The sequence below is a fragment of the Dipteris shenzhenensis genome, chromosome 8 (assembly GCF_047967505.1).
Source record: "Dipteris shenzhenensis isolate YYH24624 ecotype China chromosome 8, Dip_SZ_1.0, whole genome shotgun sequence".
NCBI classification, from domain to species: Eukaryota; Viridiplantae; Streptophyta; class Polypodiopsida; order Gleicheniales; family Dipteridaceae; genus Dipteris; species Dipteris shenzhenensis.
The window spans coordinates 4,018,877-4,039,783 of record NC_141603.1 but is presented as its reverse complement, the minus strand read 5'-3'; the positions used below and the strand labels follow the sequence as shown (position 1 = coordinate 4,039,783).

The following is a 20,907-nucleotide window of genomic DNA, read 5'->3' as shown; positions in this document are numbered from 1 at the left end:
TTGCTCTTTGACACAATACAAATATGGTTTGTGCCCCTTCCATGTTCCTATCCCACCCTTCATATGAAGATGCCTATTCCTTTCCTTTGTAAAAACTTCCTATCCAAATTGTGAAAATATGTTCCCTTCCCATCACCTTACTTTTCTCTACTCTCCCTCCCATAATTTAATATATGAGAGCCTTCCACCCCCCATGCACATCGCCCCTTCCCCTCAGTCAATGAAGAACCTTGCCCTACCCCTTCCCCTCAATCAATGAAGAAACCTTCCCACCCCCCTTCTCTCTATTTTTCCTTCACTGCTATATCCTCACTATGCATTCTTCCCTCTTCCCCTTTATTTCCCACTTCCATACATACTACTATCTACTCCAATTATTACTACCTTCACAAAGGATGCATATGCAAACATCATGGAATACTAGTTGTCATCCAAACCTTGCACACATTATTCTCAAGTCTATTTTGCTAAAGCAAGAATTAGGCTTTGCACTTATTTTAGCTCATTTGGCGCACACGTACTAATTTAGGATTCATTTCAAAAAAAATCATTGCCTTGATGCAAGATTTTGGACACATGAATATAGGCCGCTTCTTGCAAATGTTTCTTAATTAATTGCCGGCTCACTCTTCCTCTCATCAATGGTCTAGCATGCTCACAACCTGCCTCTTGTTTGCTTAGTCACAATTGCTTCCACATAGTTACGCTTTCTTTTGCTTGCAACTATTCATAAGGCTGCTTCCTCAAACACACTCAGAAACTCAAACCTTGATGCCTTATCTCCTCATAGCAAGTTTTTTGGTTTCATAATATCGGGCTTTGTATGATTGGTTTGGTCATAAAAAGATTGGTTTGGGAGTAATATCCCATGAAAAGCACCTCTTTTCCAAATCGTGGGAGCCCTCGAGCATTAGCTCTATAATACTTCACATTGCAACATACACAAATACTGCACTATGAACAAAATTGAAAGCAAAATCTTCAAAGTTTATTAGCATTACTCAATCACTCAACATTCTCTTGTCAATTGATCTTTCCTTGGCCCCATATGCACTTTAATTTTCATGGTTGCACTTTCAAAAGGTTTTGTTACCCTTTTTCTCATCTATATTTACTTCCAATTTTCAAACTTGCCATCAACTCTCAAAGGCTGCATAAAATATTGGGTTTCTTGACCATTTCAGACTTGCACCAAAATTGGCATCCACAAGATTTGATATGTTCGAGTCTCCAATTTTTTGACAAAAGAATTAGGAGTGGCCATCTATGTTGCAATAGAAGTGTTACTCTTCCACTTAGGATACTCTCCAGCTACCTAACTATTAATGAATTCTCACCACAGAACCATTGTCCAGAAGCTCTTCAAGCTATCCCACGTCCTCTGCAATCTCAAATGCCAAGTTGTCGCTTCTCTTCAAGCTTGAAGTTCACCGGTTCTTTTGTAAGTTCAAGCCTTGGTCTGGCTGCTTCAAACCCAAAGCCTTCACCTTATACCTGCACCATTGTATTTCCACATCCATAGAAACCCTTCGAGCTATTCCACTTCCTCTGCAATCTCAATCGCAAGTTGTTGCTTTTCTTCGTGCCTAGAGGTTCGCCGGTGTTTTTTTAGTTCAAGCCTTGGCTCTGGCTGCTTCAAACCCAAGGCCTTCACCTTATACCTACATAACACAAGAACTGATTTTCATGAATCTCAACATTGCAATAAGATGTAATCTTGATCATATCAGATCAGATAACTCAATTCCAAATCACAAAACAAAACTTTTCCCAACAAGCTTGTATTCGCGAATCACATCGTAGTCACAACATAATCACTTATATATCTAGCTACACTGATTTTCATGTCAGTACGAAAAAAACTCAGCTTTCAAATCATAAACCAAACTTTTCCCAACAAACTTGTAATTTTATCATATTCACAAAATAATCACTGAAATTTTATCACAGAGGAAAGTAGCAAAAGAAGGATAGTATAAAATGCTTTAAACGAGAGAAGGCTGCCAAAACCTGCATCACATCCTGGACATCAAAGCTCCACATTGATCCCATGTGAGTAGAAGCAAAAGGGCATGTCAAGGAAGGATCTTAGATAACCTGGGCCATGTGCAACCACATTGCCAAGCAGGCTAGGCACCAGCCCAGGCATCAGATGGGCCAGATCATGCAAGCCAGTATGCAGACATGTAGCAGGACTGCCGTATCTCATCCAGCTTATGGTGGGTTGCTACACGTGGCATGTCAGCTGGGAAATCTGCGTCTGGTCAGCTGAAAGTCAGCTCGTGGTTGGCCCAAGTCAGCCCCAGGATTGCCAGGCCAGTTATGCACTATGGCAGGGGAATCGACCTGATGATATGCTCATGTGGAGGGCAATCCCTTTTACTAGTAGGGGTTGCAATTTTCCACTATTTCGTTCACTCATCCAACTTGATTAGTGGCGGCTACGGAACAATCAGTGTGAAGATTGTGGCAAGCAGTGAAATTTGTGCTTTCTTTGCTTCCTTAAGCCAAATGTGGGGCAGCATTGTAATGGAAGCAATATGCTCTCGTTCATCCATTGATTGGCCTTAATTATTAGACTTGATCTTGTGGATTTATTCATCTCAACAAGTTTCAAAAAGAATCATAGTCTTTAATTCAGACATCATTCCACATTAGTTCTTGGGAGAAATCTCATGCAAGATGACTAACCTTTGACATCCCATGCTCTGTCCCTATCCCTGAACCCACGTACCACCTCCTGTTGGATATCCTCTCTAACATCATTGCATTCACGAATCAACAAATTACAAGAAAAAACATGATCGAAAGTTCAGACATCATGTTGGGAGAAATTTCTAGTGGACCCAAGATAGATGACTGTGGTCTTTGACATCCAAAGCTTCATTGCTGTTTCTGAACTCATGTACCGCCTGTAATACTTTCCCTCTATGAAATCATTGCATTCATGATTCAAGTTTGCCACCTGCAGTTGTATGTCATTTCTGACAAGCCAAGAAAACTAGATGCTATGTAAGAAAAATATTTATTACCACTCCTTTATAAAAAGACAATTATTCAAACATAACAATGAGGGATGCCTCACGAGAACAGGTAAAAAAGTTACATAATGACAATGACAATTTATCTAGGACTATGCTTTTCTAGCGTGATAAGTAGACATTGGTGGCTGACTCAGACATAAGTGTAAAACAGCAGTAGATACAAAAACACGTCAACAGAAAACACCGACAAAGCAAATAGAGCATGCTTGTCAGCGGCTGTGATCCCTTTGTCCACTTCAAATAGCAACATGTGTATCAACCATTGAGAAAGAGATAACTTCATAGTTTGCCAGCATTAAGATTGATAAAAGAGCCATGCAACAGAAATTATAGAGAGAACAGACCTCACATCACTCTCCCTTTTGGTGCCGAATGTTTTCAGCTCAATCTGCTCACGTTTCTTCAATTCTTCAAGCAGCTGAAGGTAATGGACATAGCGCTCCCAGTCTGCTCGCACTGCACAGTCTGGCTCCCCAGTGTGAAGACAGTCAGAAAAGCCGCACAGTCCTCGTTCGGAAATTCTAGTTCTTATCTGCCAAAAAAGCATACAAAGCCCTTATGGAGGCTGATCACATCACACTCAAAAAATCACTACTAGAAGCAAAAATATCATACCTCTGGAAACAAATGTGGCAGCAGCTTGGTAGTGACTTTGACAAGTCCTGGCTGGTTGAAACCTGGGGTGTCTGCAAGATAGCCACCACTGGGCAGCCTCAGTAACGTCACATTGCGTGTTGTATGCTTGCCACGACCACTTCTTTCAGAGACTCCCCCAACCATTTGTTCTTCAAAACCCTCACTCCAGTTCTGCAACTCCATGTGCATGGATTCCTTTGAAGAACCCTCACCCCAGCTTTGCACCTGCATGCACATGGATTCCTTGTCCTGGAATGCAATTGGAAAATTTAGATAAAATGTAAACATATCAACAGCGGAATAAACTGGACATTGAAATTGGCATCTTAAAGACTGTCCTCACACTCTCATTGTTTTAACCACAAGCAATAACAATCTTCACTGTCAATACTTGAAATCACCTGAGACCTTCCACAACATGTATATTTATGCAGCAATCATAACAGACTTCAAGCAGTATCATGCACAGCAGAGCATCAAAATTCTGCATTGACATGAATCAGCACGCATCACATCTTTGATAGCACAGATATTACCACATATTTCCTCATTATTACAAACTTCAATATCGACTCAGGTTTTTAGCCACGTCTCTATCCACCAGCTCATCACTGATAGGTGGAGCACACCGGGTTACCAATACGCAGGACACGCAGTTTATCTTATCCCGCATTATTAGATGCAGTTGTGGTGTTTGTTCTTAGTGCCCACGTATGTAAGGCACAACTGCCGCCGCACAACTAGTATATCATGTATTATGAGGAGCTCACTAGAAGAAGAAGAAGGCTTCCTCCTTCTCTGTGTGTGTTGCTATGTACATGATACCTGTCATTCTCTTTCATAAAAATATGACTCACATTGGGCTGGTGATAGCAGTCACCCAGTGAAACCTGTTTCTTTTTCGGGCATTCATGCATTTCATGATAGAGTATCATACAATTGTCAGTTGCTACCTCCTCTTGTGAAGCTGAGTATAGGGCAGCTTTCACAACAACAAATGAATGCATTTGGTTGTGACAATTGCTTGCAGATCTACATGCATCATTGGAGCCTCCCAATCCAATTCTCACTGATAGTCAGAGTGCTATTCAGTAGCACGGGATCCTGTGTTTCATGATCAGATGAAACACATTGAAATTCACTATCATTATGTCAAAGAGCCGTTACATGCAGGGGAGATCAGCCTGATCTTTTTCCCAACACATCAGCATGTGGTCGATCTATTCACCAAGGCACCAACTCAAAAAATATTTGAGGCCTTTCGCAAAGCTTTAAACTTGTTTCCATTTGGGGATTGAGATGAGACCTTGTACATCAAGACATTGTCACTGCAGGGGGGGTGAAGGCACTGGTCAATGTTAGGCTGTAATAAGGCAGGGGACCTTTTCCCCTAATTGAGGGCTTTTCCCACTCAAAACACAATCAGTGGTTCAGTTAGTTGTTATATGGGTCCTAGCCCTTAGTTTGACTTTCACCTTAGGGTTTTAGGGTTTAATACCCTTGCACTATCCTTTGTATTCTCATTCTCAATACAACAGTTTAACAACTCATTTCTCCTTCACCGTTCTGCACCTTACTTCCTTTTCTCAAAAACTAGACCAAAAAGTCTAGCCCATGTGACAATATGATTTGACAACAAGTGGTGTAGGCACAACAGACAAAGGAGCTGATTCCTTATCTAACCATTGTGAGAGGGAAACCTCATCATAAAGTCAAAGGGCTAGATCATCACTTCTAATGACCATGGAGGCGCTTGGAAACAAAAAATTAAGTTGTCATGCACATATTTGCAATCAAGTAACCGATTGGATATAACAAGAGGGTACTATTGGGGAGAGTTATCCTCCATTCACAAGCCAACCTTGGTACCCATCTAGGGTTAGATGGAGACAACATAAGGAATTATTATGGGACCCAATGAGACCCTATAGCATGCTACTCAAGCATCTTTTGAGCTGTAGGTATCCCTTCTACGGTAGCAAGTTGGACGGTTAGGCAGCCAACCAACACATACATGGGGCTTGTATAAAAGTGCATCCCACATTATCAACAGAAATGAACCTTGGATGGTGGGCAAATGGGCAGCAAAGACAAAGACAGCAACACTTATGTACCTTTGTTGAACTACCATTTTTTATCACATCAAATGCATTGTGTGTGAGCCTTTCCCTCTTTTAAGTTTAATGTCCATACATGCCTTTGGACATGATCTACACCCATGGCACATACATATGCTTCCACATTAGCCCATGGAGCTGTTGGTGATTTTTCACAAAGTAGATATGTGACAGCTAGGTAGGTAAAACAACAAACAAGTCTATGATAAAAGCTGCAAAGATATGGGACCCAATGACGTAGTCCAAAACGCTCAACCCACCTCCACGCGGGAGGAAAGTGATCCGCGATGACAGTGACCAGCTCTCCATCCAATTATTATCTGTGGTCCTTATCTCCAAAAGTCTCGTCCAATAGAGGCATACCCCTACTGCTTGAATATTTTCAGGTCATGGTAACCTCTAGCTGCATATGAGACAACATAATGGAGTGTCTTGTAAAGTCAATAATGTGCATATCTCTCTCTGCAATGCATGCACTAAAGTCTTCTAGCAGAATAACTTCCATCCTATAAAACTCCAGCACGTCAAGGTATGAAAAAGGGAATCGCAGAGGCCCTTCATCCTCAACTTATACAAGGGGCTATGTCTCTAAAGGAAAATAGCATTTTACAGAGGCTCTATGAATGTTAGTTGGAGCCTCATTCGCATATACAGCATGCTCAAATCATTTCACCACGTGAAAACTTCGCTAAAATGTAAAAGTTAACATTAAACTGTCCAACTTGTCACTTGTCTATTATCTTTAAAAATTAAACTCCATGTGTATCTATGCAACATTGAAGCCCTCTTGCCAGACTCTAGTGCGTCTTGGGTTAGCAAACATATTCCTCCACATGATGGTGTTTCAAAAGTTCCCAGGCGTTCCCCAAATTTGAGCTTGGTTTTAGGATGGTTAAGGCTGCAATCTCAGCATGGTCATTCTGGAATTTTAGCACGGTTAAGGCTAGTATTCCAGGTTTCTCTACCGATATTAAGCTTGGAATTTGAGCATGGGAAGGCTGGTATTTTATTAACATACAAGTGGTAATTTTATCCTACCATTGAAAGTAGTTGTCTATGTTAGAGTAGACTTTCCCTTACAAGTGAGTTTAGGCCTTTCTTTAACTGCTGGCATTAATCATCACCTTTGCATTGCTATTAGAAATGGTACGGAGTTTGTTATATTAACAAATGCTTATATCTATGTAGACATGTAGGGCGTGTACATACAAGAGAGCATTGGTTCACACATCAGGCTGCACCAACCGTTGGGATTGTTGATGTCAATGGGGATGACTACTCTCTCCGCTACCCCCCCGCTACCCCCTCCGCTACCCCTCTGCTACCCCCTCGCTACCCCTCTCCGCTACCCCCCCCGCTACCCCTCTCTCTCCCCCGCTACCCCTCTCTCTCCCCCTGCTACCCCCCGCTACCCCTCGCTCAGCACCCCCCCCCCCACTTTTCTTTTTCTTTTTTTGGTAAAGTTTTTTTTTTTTTTAAAAACCCCCCACTCGCAGCTCCGACTCTTCTTCTTCAACAGCTCCGACCTCCTGCAATCCCCTCTTTGCCCGCTGCTGCCTCCCCCATAATGAAGGGAACACGCGGATGAGGACAGGAGACTAGGCGGGAGACCCTTCGGTCCAAATTTGCATACGCGTGGAGATGGGGAAGGGAAACGGTGACAAGGCGAAAACACAAAAGCAACTCAATCTAGAGGACTTCAACATACGCAGCAACCGGAGCGGTTTGATAGTGGACACTACCGTGGCCCAGAAGAAAGGGGCCCACCCAAAGCCCATGCCGCTCACCACATCCTCGACCTCTATGGTTACCACCACTATTTCACCACCATCATCCGCCTCATCATCTACGCCACCTCTCTCCTCCCCCTCTCCTGCATCATCATCATAGATCTCCTCTCCAGTAGCCTCACCACTAGCCCTACCAGCCACGGCTCCACAGTACTTTCCCCTCGTATCACCTCTACCTCTCAGTCAACCACCCTTCATCACCTCATCTGGCCTCGCTACTCCTACATACCACTCCCTCACCCAGATCATGCTGTCCCCACCCTCAGTACAACCTCAGCAGCCCACCTTCATTCCAACCCCTCTCGAGATTCAGTTCCCACCTGGACCAAGACATCTTAGGCCCCCACCAGATGCTTGGGACTCCCTATTGGCTGAGATACACAGCATCCGGGCGACACATTACACCCAAGAGCAGGCCTGATACACCCAGGAGCAGGCCCGCATTACACACGAGCAGGGCACCCTTATCCAGGGACTCAGACACGACATCACACAACTTTGAGAGGAGCTCGGGACCCTCAGAGCAGCACCTGGAGGGACCCCAGTCACATAGATGGAGGCACGGATAGCCACGATACAATCGGCTATAGCAAAGACGACTAGATGGGCGGACGTGGCGAAACGGGAGCCCGCAAAGGCAACCATTTCAGCCGCCATACAGGAGCAGCAGCAGAGGGCTTCAAAGGCCCTCAACATCCGGATACGAGGGATCACGCGAGACAGCACCAACACCACTACGACGCCCATGGAGGAGGCGATCACCTTTGTGACCACCACCATGGGGGTCCCCGACCATGGCATAGAGGGAACATGGCGTGTTGGGAGAGATCCCAACTGAGAGCAGCCCCTAGTCATTCGCTTCAAAGATTCACATGCTCGACTAGCGACACTCCGATGCCGAGCCGCTCTATGAGAGCATCCCACCCTGTCCACGGACGAGGATTTGACACCACTACAGATTGAGGAGCAACGAGCTCTTCTGCAACAGCGGGATGTTGCCCGCAAGGAGGAAAAATGGGCCGTGGTCCGAGATGGTAGGTTGTTGACCGGCACCCGTCGGGCTCCCACCCGTATCACCTAGGGGGACGAGGCCTATGAGACTCAGGTTTCCGAGACCCTAGACTGCACCATTTGGAACTGTAATGGTACCTTATGGTCAGACCCAGGGAAATTCTCGGAGTCTTATACAGGACGAGACATATTCTTTTACACAGAGACACACCAGAGCCCAGAGCGTCCACTACCGATAGTCAGTGGCTACACATGGGAGTCAGCCTTCAGGGATGAGACGAGGGATACAGGAGGAGTCCGTGGATCAGGCGGGGTCGCAGTATTGTATAGGTCTTCCCTCGTTGGAGCCATCTCCATTGAGAGGAAGGACGCACACTCCCGATTCATGTCGATCCGGATCCGACGTACAGACACCCGTGACCTTTTCATAGCAATATGCTACTTCCCGCCAGACACATCCCACTTCGCCAGAGTGGCATGAGAGGAGGGTGAGACATCGCCATATGCACCCTTACATCAGGATATCCCAGACCTTTCAGCCCGTGGGGAAGTTCTCCTTGTTGGGGACTTCAACCCCAGGATGAGCACGCGCCAGGCACCACTCCTGGACTTCCGAGACGACTCTATCATGCTACCAGACATGGACCTAGACGGAGCAGGTATGACCAGGACCTCATCAGACCGACACGGGCCTGTTACATCATATGGACACGCGCTCCTTGATCTGGGTAGGATGCATGATCTCATCATCTACAACGGGCTTGACCTATGGCCCTCCTCAGGTGGTTTTACTTGCTTCCCACACAAGGGGGCACTAGTGTAGATGATTACATCATGGGATCCCCTACCTTCACTTCATGTATCACCGACTTCACTGTAGCACCACTCCCTCCAAGAGCTGATCACACATACCTATTCTTCACTATCGCCACCCCACGCTTAGCCACACCACACACCCCACATAGGAAGCACGACACCTACCACGACACACTGATCACAACCTCTCACCGGCCTACTCTGGACGCCTAAACAGACTCCTAACCTACATCGATCACATACCACTCATAGAGGACCGTGCTGCCCTGATTAGTCGCACACTCCACGAGGCTGCCCTCCAAATCTTTTCTCACACCACACGGTCCACTAGACCACCACCTCTTGGTTCTGTAGCACGTGGTGGTTCTGCCCTGCAACAATTGGTACGATGCGGAGTGCAAGGCTTATCGCCGATAGCTCCGACTTGAAACCAAATGTCACCTCTCGAACACACTAGACACAGTACGCATGTACCGACGTCTCGTATGTCGGAAGAAGCAGGCATTTCTTCGTCGAAATGAGGAGGAGCTACTGCACATCTTGTACAGCAACAACTCTAAGGATTTTTGGCGAAGATTCCTTGAGCGTAGGTCTCCATCACCCCTCACCGACACGAGCGTCTGGCACATGTATGCACACCATCTTTATGATGTCCCACACCAGCCCACTCTAGATCTCATACACACACCTCGCCCCACCACTTGCACGTTGTTTACCAGAGGGGGAGTCAAGGACGTGACATTGAAACTGCACAATGACCGAGCTAAGGATCACGAGGGGCTATGCACTGAGTTTATCGCATATGGGATCGACACGTTAGCCCCGATCCTAGCAAAGCTATTCAATGACGTTGTTTGCCTTGGCTTTCCCCACACTTGGACACTCAACACCATCACCCCCATCCACAAGGCAGGGGATCCCATGGACCCGAGTAACTACAGGACTATCATGATTGGACATGTGATGTCCAAGATCTATGTAGCTGTATTGGATGTGTCGGTCAGCCTGTTCGCAGAGATGAGAGGGCTCAGAGCAGAGGGTCAGGCCGGTTTCAGGCGAGACCATGGGACTATGGATCACATACTCACACTTAAGAGTGTCATTGAGGAGGCCAGATCACGGAAGGAGAGGGTATATTGCTGCTTTGTGGATTTCTGCAAAGCCTTTGACACAGTACCTCGAGCTCGTCTCATCACACGCCTACAAACTCTAGGATTTGATCAGGAGATCATCTGGGCAATCATGACACTGTATGAGAGAGTCTCACGCCGAGTTCGGACAAGCGCATGTTGGACAGATGAGATCTTGAGTACCATAGGGGTCAAACAAGGTTGTCCCTAATCATCGACCCTGTTTGGCCTCTACATCGATGAGCTTGAGACTTTCATGGGGGCGTTCGGAGGGACCGGTTGCTCACTTGCCAGGATCATCATTAGGATTCTTCTTTATGCACATGACGTGGCACTCTTGTCGTCCACACCCGAGGGGCTCCAGCAACACCTAGATGCACTGCAAGCTTTTTGTTTATCCCATGATTTGGAGGTCAACCTTGGCAAGACCAAGGTCATGATCTTTAACCCCTCTCGAGCAAACATGCAACGGAAGCAGTTTACTTTTACTTTCAGTGGGTCACCAGTTGAGATCGTATCCTCATACACTTACTTGGGGTTCATCTTCTCCAACCCGATCTTCACGATGAGACCAGCGATGCAGGCCAAACTGAGCAGGGGATACGCCTCATTGGCTCAGCTAGAGAGACAATGCTTCCACTCCCACTTCCAGGATCCTCGGACCAAGGCTCTTCTCTTCGACTCCTTGGTCCGACCAGCCGGTATGTATGGCAGCCCTTGTTGGGGGCCTGACATGTCAGAGATAGAGTGGACACGGGTGGAGCGCCTACAGATCCTCATGCTCTCACGGATGATCCAAGGAAAACCGTCTGTACCACATCACATCATTCAGGCCGAGTTTGGTGCTTCTCCACTCCAGCTAGATGCAGCCTTTCAGACCATCACATATCTAGACCGGGTTAGATCATCTGGGAACTGCACATCAGGGAGACAGAGGTTGCCATGGTTGGCTCTCGATTCCTCCATGAGGTTGGCAGCAGAGGGAGACGAGCGATGTTGGTATGCACAAACTCACAGATGGTTTGTGAGACTAGGGTTCCACATCGATAGGATACCTCCTTTTCAATATAGTTTAGATGCCCCTCCGGTACTCCCACCCACCATCCCGATCGGGCCACACACCAACCAGGTCATTCGAGAGGATCTCTTGTAACTACAAACCTTTAAGACCTGGTTGGAGCCAAGGGAGCTTCCAGTGAAGCAGAGTTTCTACAGAGATTACTGTCTTCGTATTTCGAAGGAGGGATTCATCACACCACCGGGGTACACTGAGCTTCATATGCCTCACTCACTACGGATCTCCATCGGACAGTTTCGGGTATCATCACACCACCTCCGCATAGAGAGCGGCAAAGCAGAGGGGATTCCTAGGAAGCATCGCTTATGCATATTGTGCGACTGTCAGGAGGTTGAGTCGGAGGAGCATTTTATTTTCACATGCCCAGTGTACTACGAGATCCGAGGTCGCTACCACTGCCTCTTCAGAGACAGCTCCGGGCTCCTTTCCAGATTCCTCGCCTACCTAGATCAGAGATGCCTCACGGCCTTCATTCACAAGGGGGTCTGACACAGAGAGTACTTACTCAGGCGACGGGGCTTGGCCACATCATCAGACACCTCTCACAGCAGGATCACAGAGTTCTTCCCATCGAGTGACATTGATCGTCCAGTCTCTAGCCGCAGACGTGACAGACCCCGATCCGACGACCGCAGCACGACACACGAGACATCGAGGGGACACACAGATCACTCTCGGGGACCTCCCGTCATTGTTTAGACCCGGGATACGTCCCACGGGAGTCACGGTGGCTCTGGTCTTGCGTCGAGCCTCGTCTAAGAGACCAAGACGCACGGCACTCCTTGACGGGCACCAGCGTCCCATCACCGGCTATGCACCAACCAAGGCGACATGACATACGGAGGATTCCACTCCGCTCCAGTCCTTTTCTTTTCATTGTTACATCTAGATGTATTTGATTATGTATGATCAGTACGGGTGATGATGCTCGTTTCAGTAGCTCCACCCTTACTGTGATTTGTATCAGGTTTTCTTTCAGTCTCATAGACCCATCGGTCTTCCGAAGACTCTAATAAAATTTCTCTCTCTCTCTCTCTCTCTCTCTCTCTCTCTCTCTCTCTCTCTCTCTCTCTCTCTCTCAGCGAGGGCCTTAGCGAGCCCTTCGCTCCAACCCACTGTGGCTTGTATGAGTTTACTTTGTCTCCGCACTTTTGTCCCATAGGCCCGCGAGGCCTCCCGCGGACATTAATACATCTCTCTCTCTCTCTCTCTCTCTCTCTCTCTCTCTCTCTCTCTCTCAAGGAGGAAGGGAGGTGAGATGATATAGAAGATGTAATAAATAGCTTATACAAACTAGGGCAAGTACTGAACATCTAGAGTGTTTAGAGGGTCTGGAAAGATCCAAACAAATTAATTTTCTCATTGTATACAGCATTCTTAAAAAACTTTTGAACCAAGGCTTGCCTTGTTAAGAAAGGGGATGAATTTGCAGAGATTATGGATTACTTCAATGATACTTACCCCACTTTAGGTGGAATAGAAAAAATATTTAGACAAAATAGAGGCACGGGTCTTGTGGTGCCAATAAGGTAGACATGGCTTCTTGGAATGGTAATCAACTTTATGTTATCCAGCCAAAATTCTAGCTTAACATGCTGAGATTCTTGCCATAATCATTTCGAGTATGTCGGTGAATTTACAACCAAGTCGTCTTATTCAAAACACTGTGTGTGTGTGTGTGTGTGTGTAAGAGAGAGAGGCTCGAGAGCGTGAGAGAGAGGAGGTCGAGAGAGAGAGGGTCTCTGCTGTACAGCCTCGCCAGGATCCCGTATAGATTCCCCTCCTGTCCGTACACCTGTACAGTCGCCATACGTTAACCATACGGCCGTACGAACAGGCCCGTCTCATCCCTACGCAGCCCCGAGCAGTTCTGTTCCTGTTTGCATCGCCATCGCCGTACCTTTTCTGAAGCCCCTTTTGTATGTCCGTACACCCATGTCCTTTTCCGTACAGCCTGGTTTCCCCGTGCCCCGTCAGCATCTCCGCCAAGTTCTTCTTCTTTCGTACAGTCTCTGCGTGCCCTATCAGCATCCCCGTACGGTGCAGTTTCTTCCGTACAGCCTCCTCTGTATATCCGTACAGTCCGTACGGTCCCGTGCAGTCCGTACAGTCTGTACTGTTTGCCATGTACTCTTTCCGTACTGTTTGCCCTGTACAAACCCTGTCGTACAATTCTGGTTTTTTCTGCCACTTCATCAATCCTGGTTTTTTTCTGCCGTATTTTTCTGGTTTTTTCCATGGAGGACCAGCTTAAAAGTTATTCCCGGAAGGACTTGTCCCGGGACTCCAAAAGACAGCAAGTCGATTTCTCTACCGCAGCCTCTGTAGATGCTCACTATGTTTTCGACATGCTCAAGGATGAATTTCACCACAGCCGGAAGGAGTGAGCCAAACCTCCCCCGGCCCTTAAGTATAAGCTGAAGCTGCCCTCATTGGTCGCTCCTCTCCGAAAGTTCTCTCAGCAAGCAGTTATCATTTTCTTCCCAGGGAAGTTACCTTCAGCAAATGATGTAGCTCAATGGGTTCAGGCTTTGTTGGTATGCTTAATGAACTGGATGATGCTTTGAGTCATTTACGTAAAGGCAGCTCTCCTCGTTGGGATGGATTGACTGTTGAATTTTTCCGTGCATCCTGGGGTGATCTCAAGAACACTCTTCTTCTTATGATCAATCATGCTTGGGCAGAACAATCTCTTCCTCCTTCTTGGAAACATGGCAGATTACTGACAATATCTCCAATGCTTTGATTGCAATTGAGTAGCCAAATATTCTAAACAAGATGTTCTCATTCTGCAAGTGGACATTGCGAAAGCATTTGATACTGTCCATTGGGATTTTATTTCTCAGACTATGCATAAATTGGGATTTGGCCCTCGGCTGGTCCATATTATTTACTGGTTCTATTCTCATGCCACCGCGCAATGTTTGCTTGGTGGTGGGTTGTCAAGAACCTGGACTATGACCCGCTCAGTGAGACAGGGTTGCCCTCTTAGTTCGCTATTGTATGCCATTGCTACTCATCCGTTATTGCTGCATATGGACCATCTTGCAGATACAGGACAGCTTCATGGCTTGCAAATTCCAGGGGCACAGCCATTTCTTGCACAGGCATATGCTGATGATTCATATTTCATGCCCAGGAATTCTCAAAGTGACCTCTCTCATTTGATGCATACTCTGAATGATTTCGGCATAGCTGCTGGACTGCAATATTAACTTTCAGAAATCGAATCTTCTAGCATTGAAAGAAGCTGATTGGCATGCACTTCTCTGGCCAGGCCACATTATTTCTTCCCATACGATTGTGAGGCATTTAGGGATATCCCATTGGCTGGAATATGACCCCTCAACAACAGCTCAAATGGGTGCTTCAAAAGATTAACAAGAAGCTGGAATACTGGCATTTGTCCACTTGGCCTCTACATGTTCGACTTTGGATAGTACAGTCTATCATTATGGCATATGTGCAATTTTATTTGCCTCTTCTTCCCTGGTCTTTTAAGCATTTGGCTTCCTATATGTCCCAGGCTACGAAGATATTTTGGAAAAGCAAATCTCACAAAAAGGCTTTGCGACTACTTCCCATGCAGTCTGTTTGTTCTCCTAAGACTCATGGGGGACTGAATATTCTCAATCTTCAGTTTCATATGTTGGCAAGAAAGAGCACTATGATTGCTGATTTTTTTCAACAAAAACAGCCATGGGCTATTATGTTAGCAGCTATGTGTGGAAACATGACGTCCCATGCATATGGGCATTGGATTACAGATCACTGGGAAGCAGTCATGACCACATTTTAGGGAAAAATTCCTGGTTGTCCTGTTTCTACTGCTTTTATTCATGATTGGAAGAGAATTCTCTCTTATGCTAAATGGTCAGGTGCTTCTTCCCATCATGGTAATTCTCTTCGCTTGGAAAGCATCCATTGGAGCAAGGTGTTTGAATCGCCTCTTGCTTTACAGGCACCTATTAAAGCATATAATCTTATGAAATTGGACATAAGATTTGTCGGAGATGTTGTGGATTAACATGGTTATGTGCTTTCATTTCCACAAGCTTGCAGGACATTCCCCTTGGGTCTGCATATCATAGGCACATTTGGAGAATACTTACAATTATGTTGCAGCCATTTGTTCCTGTTCCTCCATTGTTTGTACAGGACAGATTACTGGACTGGAATTTGACTTCCTTATCTCCCACTACCTGTTCACTTTCAATGCATAATGTGGCCTCCTCAATGGTCTACAGATTTCTTCTTCCACCGCCATGGATTGATAAGCATGCCAACACTCTTTGGAATTTGGATAGGCCTTTATCTTGGTGGCAATCACAACTCAAGAAAATTTGGAAAGCTAAATTGCCATTGAAACAAAGGCTTTTCTTTTGGAGATGTATAGTGGGAGCTTTTTCCATTGGGGTGAAATTGGCAGCACATCGTATTGCTTCCTCTTCCTGCCCCCGTTGCTCTCATCACAGTGAGACAGTTCCCCATTTGTTATGGTCTTGCCCGCACTCACGGATATTGATCACTCATGTCTCTCATTTGCTGCGGCTTCGGTTTCCCTCTATCAAATTCGGGAAACTCTTCTGGATGTTTGGATGCTTCTCATCTCAGATGTCTCCATTCCTCCTTTTCTTTCACTGGGCTCGTTTTTGGGTTCTATGGACTATTTGGACACAGAAATTGCATTCTAGGATGGGACAACAGTTTCGTAGGCATATGCTTTCTTTCGAATGTCCCTCAAGCAATCTTTATATGATAGTTATGCTACGAGAGACTTGGATGCTACTAATCTTGAAGTGTTTTCTGACTGTTTTTGAGTTCTTCCATTAGGCTCTTTTTTGGAGTCTAATGTCATGTACAATGATCTCATGTTAATAATATAGTTACTGGTTTCACAAAAAAAAGTGTGTGTGTGTGTGTGTAATATAGCTCTCCCTTTCTGGGATAGCTTTTTTTGTAATAATATGACTCAAAGATTCCACAAAAAAAAAAAAAAATGTGTGTGTGTGTAAAAGACGAACACTCTGTGTGTGTGTGTGTGTGTGTGTGTGTGTGTGTGTGAGAGAGAGAGAGAGAGAGAGAGAGAGTTTAAACTCACTGCATCAGTATCTAAGATCCTTGAGGACTCATCTTCACAATCTGTCATCACCAAGTTGTTCCAAGACTTCACACCTACTTGATCATGTAATGCATTGATCAAGCTGGACTTGCCTACCCCACTGGGTCCAATAATAACACTGGTTTTGTTTGACAGGATGTTCACCAATGAAACAATCCCAACCTTGGTATTTACACTGCTGAAAAGAGGTTTATACCCCCATGATGATAACCGGTTTTCCCATTCGGAAATCTCCTGTACCGCAAAAATAGGTGGTAAATATTAGAGTGATCTCAATTTTAACAAATAACCGTTAAAAGTTTAAGCTTCTATAAGAGAGATCGTAGGTTAAAAATGAAAAGTAGAACTTGAACACCAGCTCCATCATTTATTTAAAAAACATGAAATAAAGAGATAAACCATTTTTTATATAAGTAATTGTAAAACATGGTGTCCTCATCATGGCAAGCACATGTCACGAAAAGCATAAAAGATCCAAACACTTTCATGAAAAAACCAACTAATTTATGATGTTGCATTGGCCTCAAATGGCGCAGAGTGCTGAAACATATGTATTTTTTATATGGACTCATCTATATCTAGAGAAACATTATGAATTGAGGGGGAATTGAGAGAACGCCAGAGAATGATGAAAGAGTACTACCATTTCAATAGTGGTCCTTGGGATCGCCATTCCATCCATATATCAATGCATCATCTATGTGGAGTGAGTACTACACTCATCGTAGAGGTCCCATGGCAAAAATACTCTCAGCAATCAGTACCTCGGGTGAGACATGCAATGTAATCAAGCGACCCCTAGATATGCGAGCATGTCTATCGTGAAGGGTTGGAGGTGCTACCCCCCTCTTCAGCATCAGGCAATGCTCCAGACCGGTGAGCCTCAACGACTCAAGCTGAAATGCCTCCAAGAAGAGCTGCAATACCCCAGGTGAATCTAAGAGGTCTCTTGACGGGGCAGTTGTTTAATATGCAGCCCACTCTTTCACAAAGGAAGGACAAATTTGATAGATTGTTATAAATTAGCTTTTGGCTTCTGGCAAGTGTGCCCCTCTTGGCCAACAAATTTGGGAGCTCCTCGGCCAAATCCATCAAGACACAGGTTAGTGTGGACCCCTCACCCCAAGGGCCCTTTTGTCCCCAGTTAGGGTTTTTCCCCCTTGGGTTAGTTAGGGCTAGTTAGGGTTTTTACTTTGGTTTGAGGGTACATAACCCTGTATGGATGGATGCTGCCCCTAGAATATAGAAACATGGTATCTCCACCGCATCCATGCTGTATGAATATGACAGCAGGCTATAATGCTTTTGGATGGACACGTGATACCTCTAGAATCCAGGAATAAGGACATGCTTACTATCAAGGTGGTGTAGGTGGCTAAAATGACAGAATCAAGGCCATACACTAAAATTTAGGCTCACTTTTATCTCATTGCAAAGCAGTACTCTAGCTTGCTTCCTAAACTGGAGCTTGGCCATCTTTTCTATTCTGATCCGTGGTATATCGAGGTTTAACAAGCTCAATCTCCTCGATATGTCATGCATTACACTGTAGAAAGATACATCATGGTTGGTCCAATGCCCATCTTCGTACTTATACCCCTCCCTCTCAGGTAAACAAAAAATCCACGTCTCTTTGAATTGCTCGGCTAACTACAACTGGTGTGCTCTGCCCATGTCAGCTGTGACTGGCTGACTATATAGTTCATGACCAAAACACCAGCTAGATATCATACTTTTGCCACTCTTGCATTCTTTCTTAGTGCAATTGATACTAACATTTGAATAATAATTAGGCAAGAGAGGAGCATATTTGTAACAAAAGCAAAAGAATTCCTAGCCAACAAATGATATCTAGCTATGCATCATTGTTTAAGCTTTAAAGGCAACCTACTTGAGCTGATGCCAGGTCTGTTTTATTGAATACTACAGTAAAAGGAATCTTTGTTGATTCTGCCTCAACTAGGAATCTGCTCAAAGAGAATGGTTCTGCCCTTGGACGATCCATAGAAAAAAGCAAAAGCAGCTGGTCTACATTTGCAACAGGAGGATCCAAAATTTCAGTCTCTCTGCCAAAAACTTGCTCTATCATTCCCCGACCATCTGTCCAGTCAATACCAGAAACCAGCACTCTGTCTCCTACCATAACTTTTTTGTTGATTTTTTTAAGAAGTGCTCTTACTACACACAAAAGTTCCATCCCAACCTTCCCAGGCATCTCATCAACGTTCGCCTTTTCTCTTGAAGTATAACTTCCTGTATCTGCTTCTGCAGTATCAGCAGTAAGTTGTGACCGTAGGTTCCTCTCTTGAAAGACAGCATTTGCCCCATGCAAATGTGGATGGAATTGGTGTTCAACATTCTCCATGGATTTTGCAGTAGAGCTTCCTCCCCCTGCTCCTGAGCATATTTTCCCAGTTCCTGCCACACCAACATAAAAGCCTGAGAACTAATTGTTCTTGCTTCCCATAGATAACATATTGTGTGCCAATGCAGATGTAATACTTGATCAAATGGTGTAACTGCTAATGTGACAGCCGCAGCATGAGTGAAAAGCTCAGGTTTATTCCCAAACTCAACAAAATATACAAGCCAAATGTGTTTTCTTGATTCCATTCCTACATTGTACACAGACATCTGAAGTCCTAGAGGATGGCCACAGTCCTAAGTTATACACACACACTATCATTAATTTTAAACTCTCACAGCCAAGCTCGGGCAATCAGCTATTTACCTGCCCTCCAAACTATGACCCTCATGAAGTTTGCTTGTGCAGACACGACCTTGCCGATGGCTTGATCATAGTTAAGGTCTGTATCCTCTTCACTGAGCTTTTCAGAAACTTGTTGAAGAGGGAGTGGCGATTCTAGACCTGGAGGCCCGCCTGTCCTGGATAACTCTCGTGATCTTTTCCTTGGCAAATCCTTTAATCGAGAAGCTTTAGTACTGTCTGCCCTTTTTCCCACATCTCGTGAACAGCTTGAAGACCGGGAAGGCTCGACTGAACAAGAAATTACTAAAAACGCTTCGCTGGAGAGAGGGTGAGCTCGAGAAACAGTTTGAGAGGGAAATGCGACAGAAAATATGCCTCGGCCATGAGACGAGTGCAGAAAAGAAGGTGCGGGTGTGACAATACGACGACAAATGAAAGGCAATGTAGAGTAATGGGGACCGAAACTGTGTGGATAACAAAAAATTTCATGAGCTCCCATCAACACGAGAAGAGCTTCATGGTTGCTCATGAAAACATCCATCTTGCTTTTTCCATTAAAAGCCTTTTTTTAAAGGTATCCAAAATCCAACATTATTGCTAATCCTCTCATATTCATTCAAAAGAATATGTTCAAGAAGTTGGCATTCCTTGTCCACGATGTTCATCACTTTCAATATTCTATTATTCTATTTTTTATGAACTATTCCATCAAAAAGGGTAGCGATGGAAATGTATAACTATTCATATGGTGAAATTGCAAACTATGGCAAAGGAGGGACATGATTAATTTTTTTACTTCCAAGGTTGGTCGATATTTCTAAACTATAATACAACATTTAGGATCTTTGCTTAATTATACGAATTTTTGAGATCACATGTGCTTGGAAAGGAAGTATCTGAACTTGGAACTGATTAAGGTGTATGGTGGGACATATGTGATTGTTTAAGATGTATAAGGGTTTAGATGGTTAGGGACCCGAGTTTTGATGTGAATAGCCCTTCATAACTTAGGGCAACCCTTTAAGATTCAATGTAACAGATCATGTTGCTTTTATAATGTAAGAGAAGAGATGGTGTACATTTATATAACCAAGGTGGTTTCCTTTTCACTGTGTGTATGCAGAGTGTGAGTTGTGTACTCACTTCATTGTGTGTCTAGAGTGTGAGCTATATTCTCAGCTCTACATGGTACTGAAGCTTGATGGCTAAGTAGATGTGAGGGAGAAGATCAAGTTCCACTAGTAAGTGAGAGTGAAGGCACTAAAATTTGGGATCGAAGTTCATACCATTAAGTGATGTGAGATCTTATGTTAGCCCCAACCCCCTGTTTCTCTTTAATTCTGGTTGTTAGTATCCTACTTTGAAGTGCATGAGACTAAGAAGAGATCTTGTTTGTGAGTCCCTCTCTTCATTTTTCCAATTTCCTTGTGTGGGATTGTGCTTTCTTGGGGGT

General features: G+C 44.9%; 1 protein-coding gene across 6 annotated transcripts; it reads right to left on the bottom strand.

Annotated features, from left to right (window-relative positions):
• Positions 1 to 1,035: 1,035 nt before the first annotated feature.
• On the bottom strand, positions 1,036 to 20,048 carry LOC147898990 (small ribosomal subunit biogenesis GTPase RsgA 1, mitochondrial-like). 6 transcript variants are annotated; one of them, XR_015541449.1, is made up of 8 exons: positions 19,476 to 20,048; positions 19,025 to 19,162; positions 18,636 to 18,946; positions 16,724 to 16,978; positions 3,660 to 3,929; positions 3,389 to 3,576; positions 2,692 to 2,984; positions 1,540 to 1,661 (listed from the first exon to the last, which is right to left on the bottom strand). XR_015541449.1 is itself a non-coding variant. In XM_087378554.1 (7 exons), the coding sequence occupies exons 1-6, from the start codon at positions 19,993 to 19,995 to the stop codon at positions 1,535 to 1,537; spliced, it is 1,887 nt and encodes a 628-aa protein (XP_087234680.1). In that variant the 5' UTR covers positions 19,996 to 20,048; the 3' UTR covers positions 1,036 to 1,358; positions 1,495 to 1,534. The 6 variants fall into 6 exon arrangements, 2 of the variants coding, with proteins under 2 accessions (XP_087234680.1, XP_087234679.1); XM_087378554.1 differs by lacking the exon at positions 2,692 to 2,984 and adding an exon at positions 1,036 to 1,358 and having other exon boundaries at positions 1,495 to 1,661; positions 18,636 to 19,162; XR_015541448.1 differs by having other exon boundaries at positions 18,636 to 19,162.
• Between the last annotated feature and the right edge of the window lie 859 nt (positions 20,049 to 20,907).

Excerpts from the sequence above, each read along its gene's own strand:
- LOC147898990 (XM_087378553.1), bottom strand. The coding sequence starts at position 19,995 with ATGGATGTTTTCATGAGCAACCATGAAGCTCTTCTCGTGTTGATGGGA. Across the intron at positions 19,163-19,475 it reads GGTCATAGTTTGGAGGGCAG|GAACTGGGAAAATATGCTCA; the intron begins GTAAATAGCTGA and ends TTGGTGTGGCAG. Across the intron at positions 3,577-3,659 it reads TGCCACATTTGTTTCCAGAG|ATAAGAACTAGAATTTCCGA; the intron begins GTATGATATTTT and ends CTTTTTTGGCAG.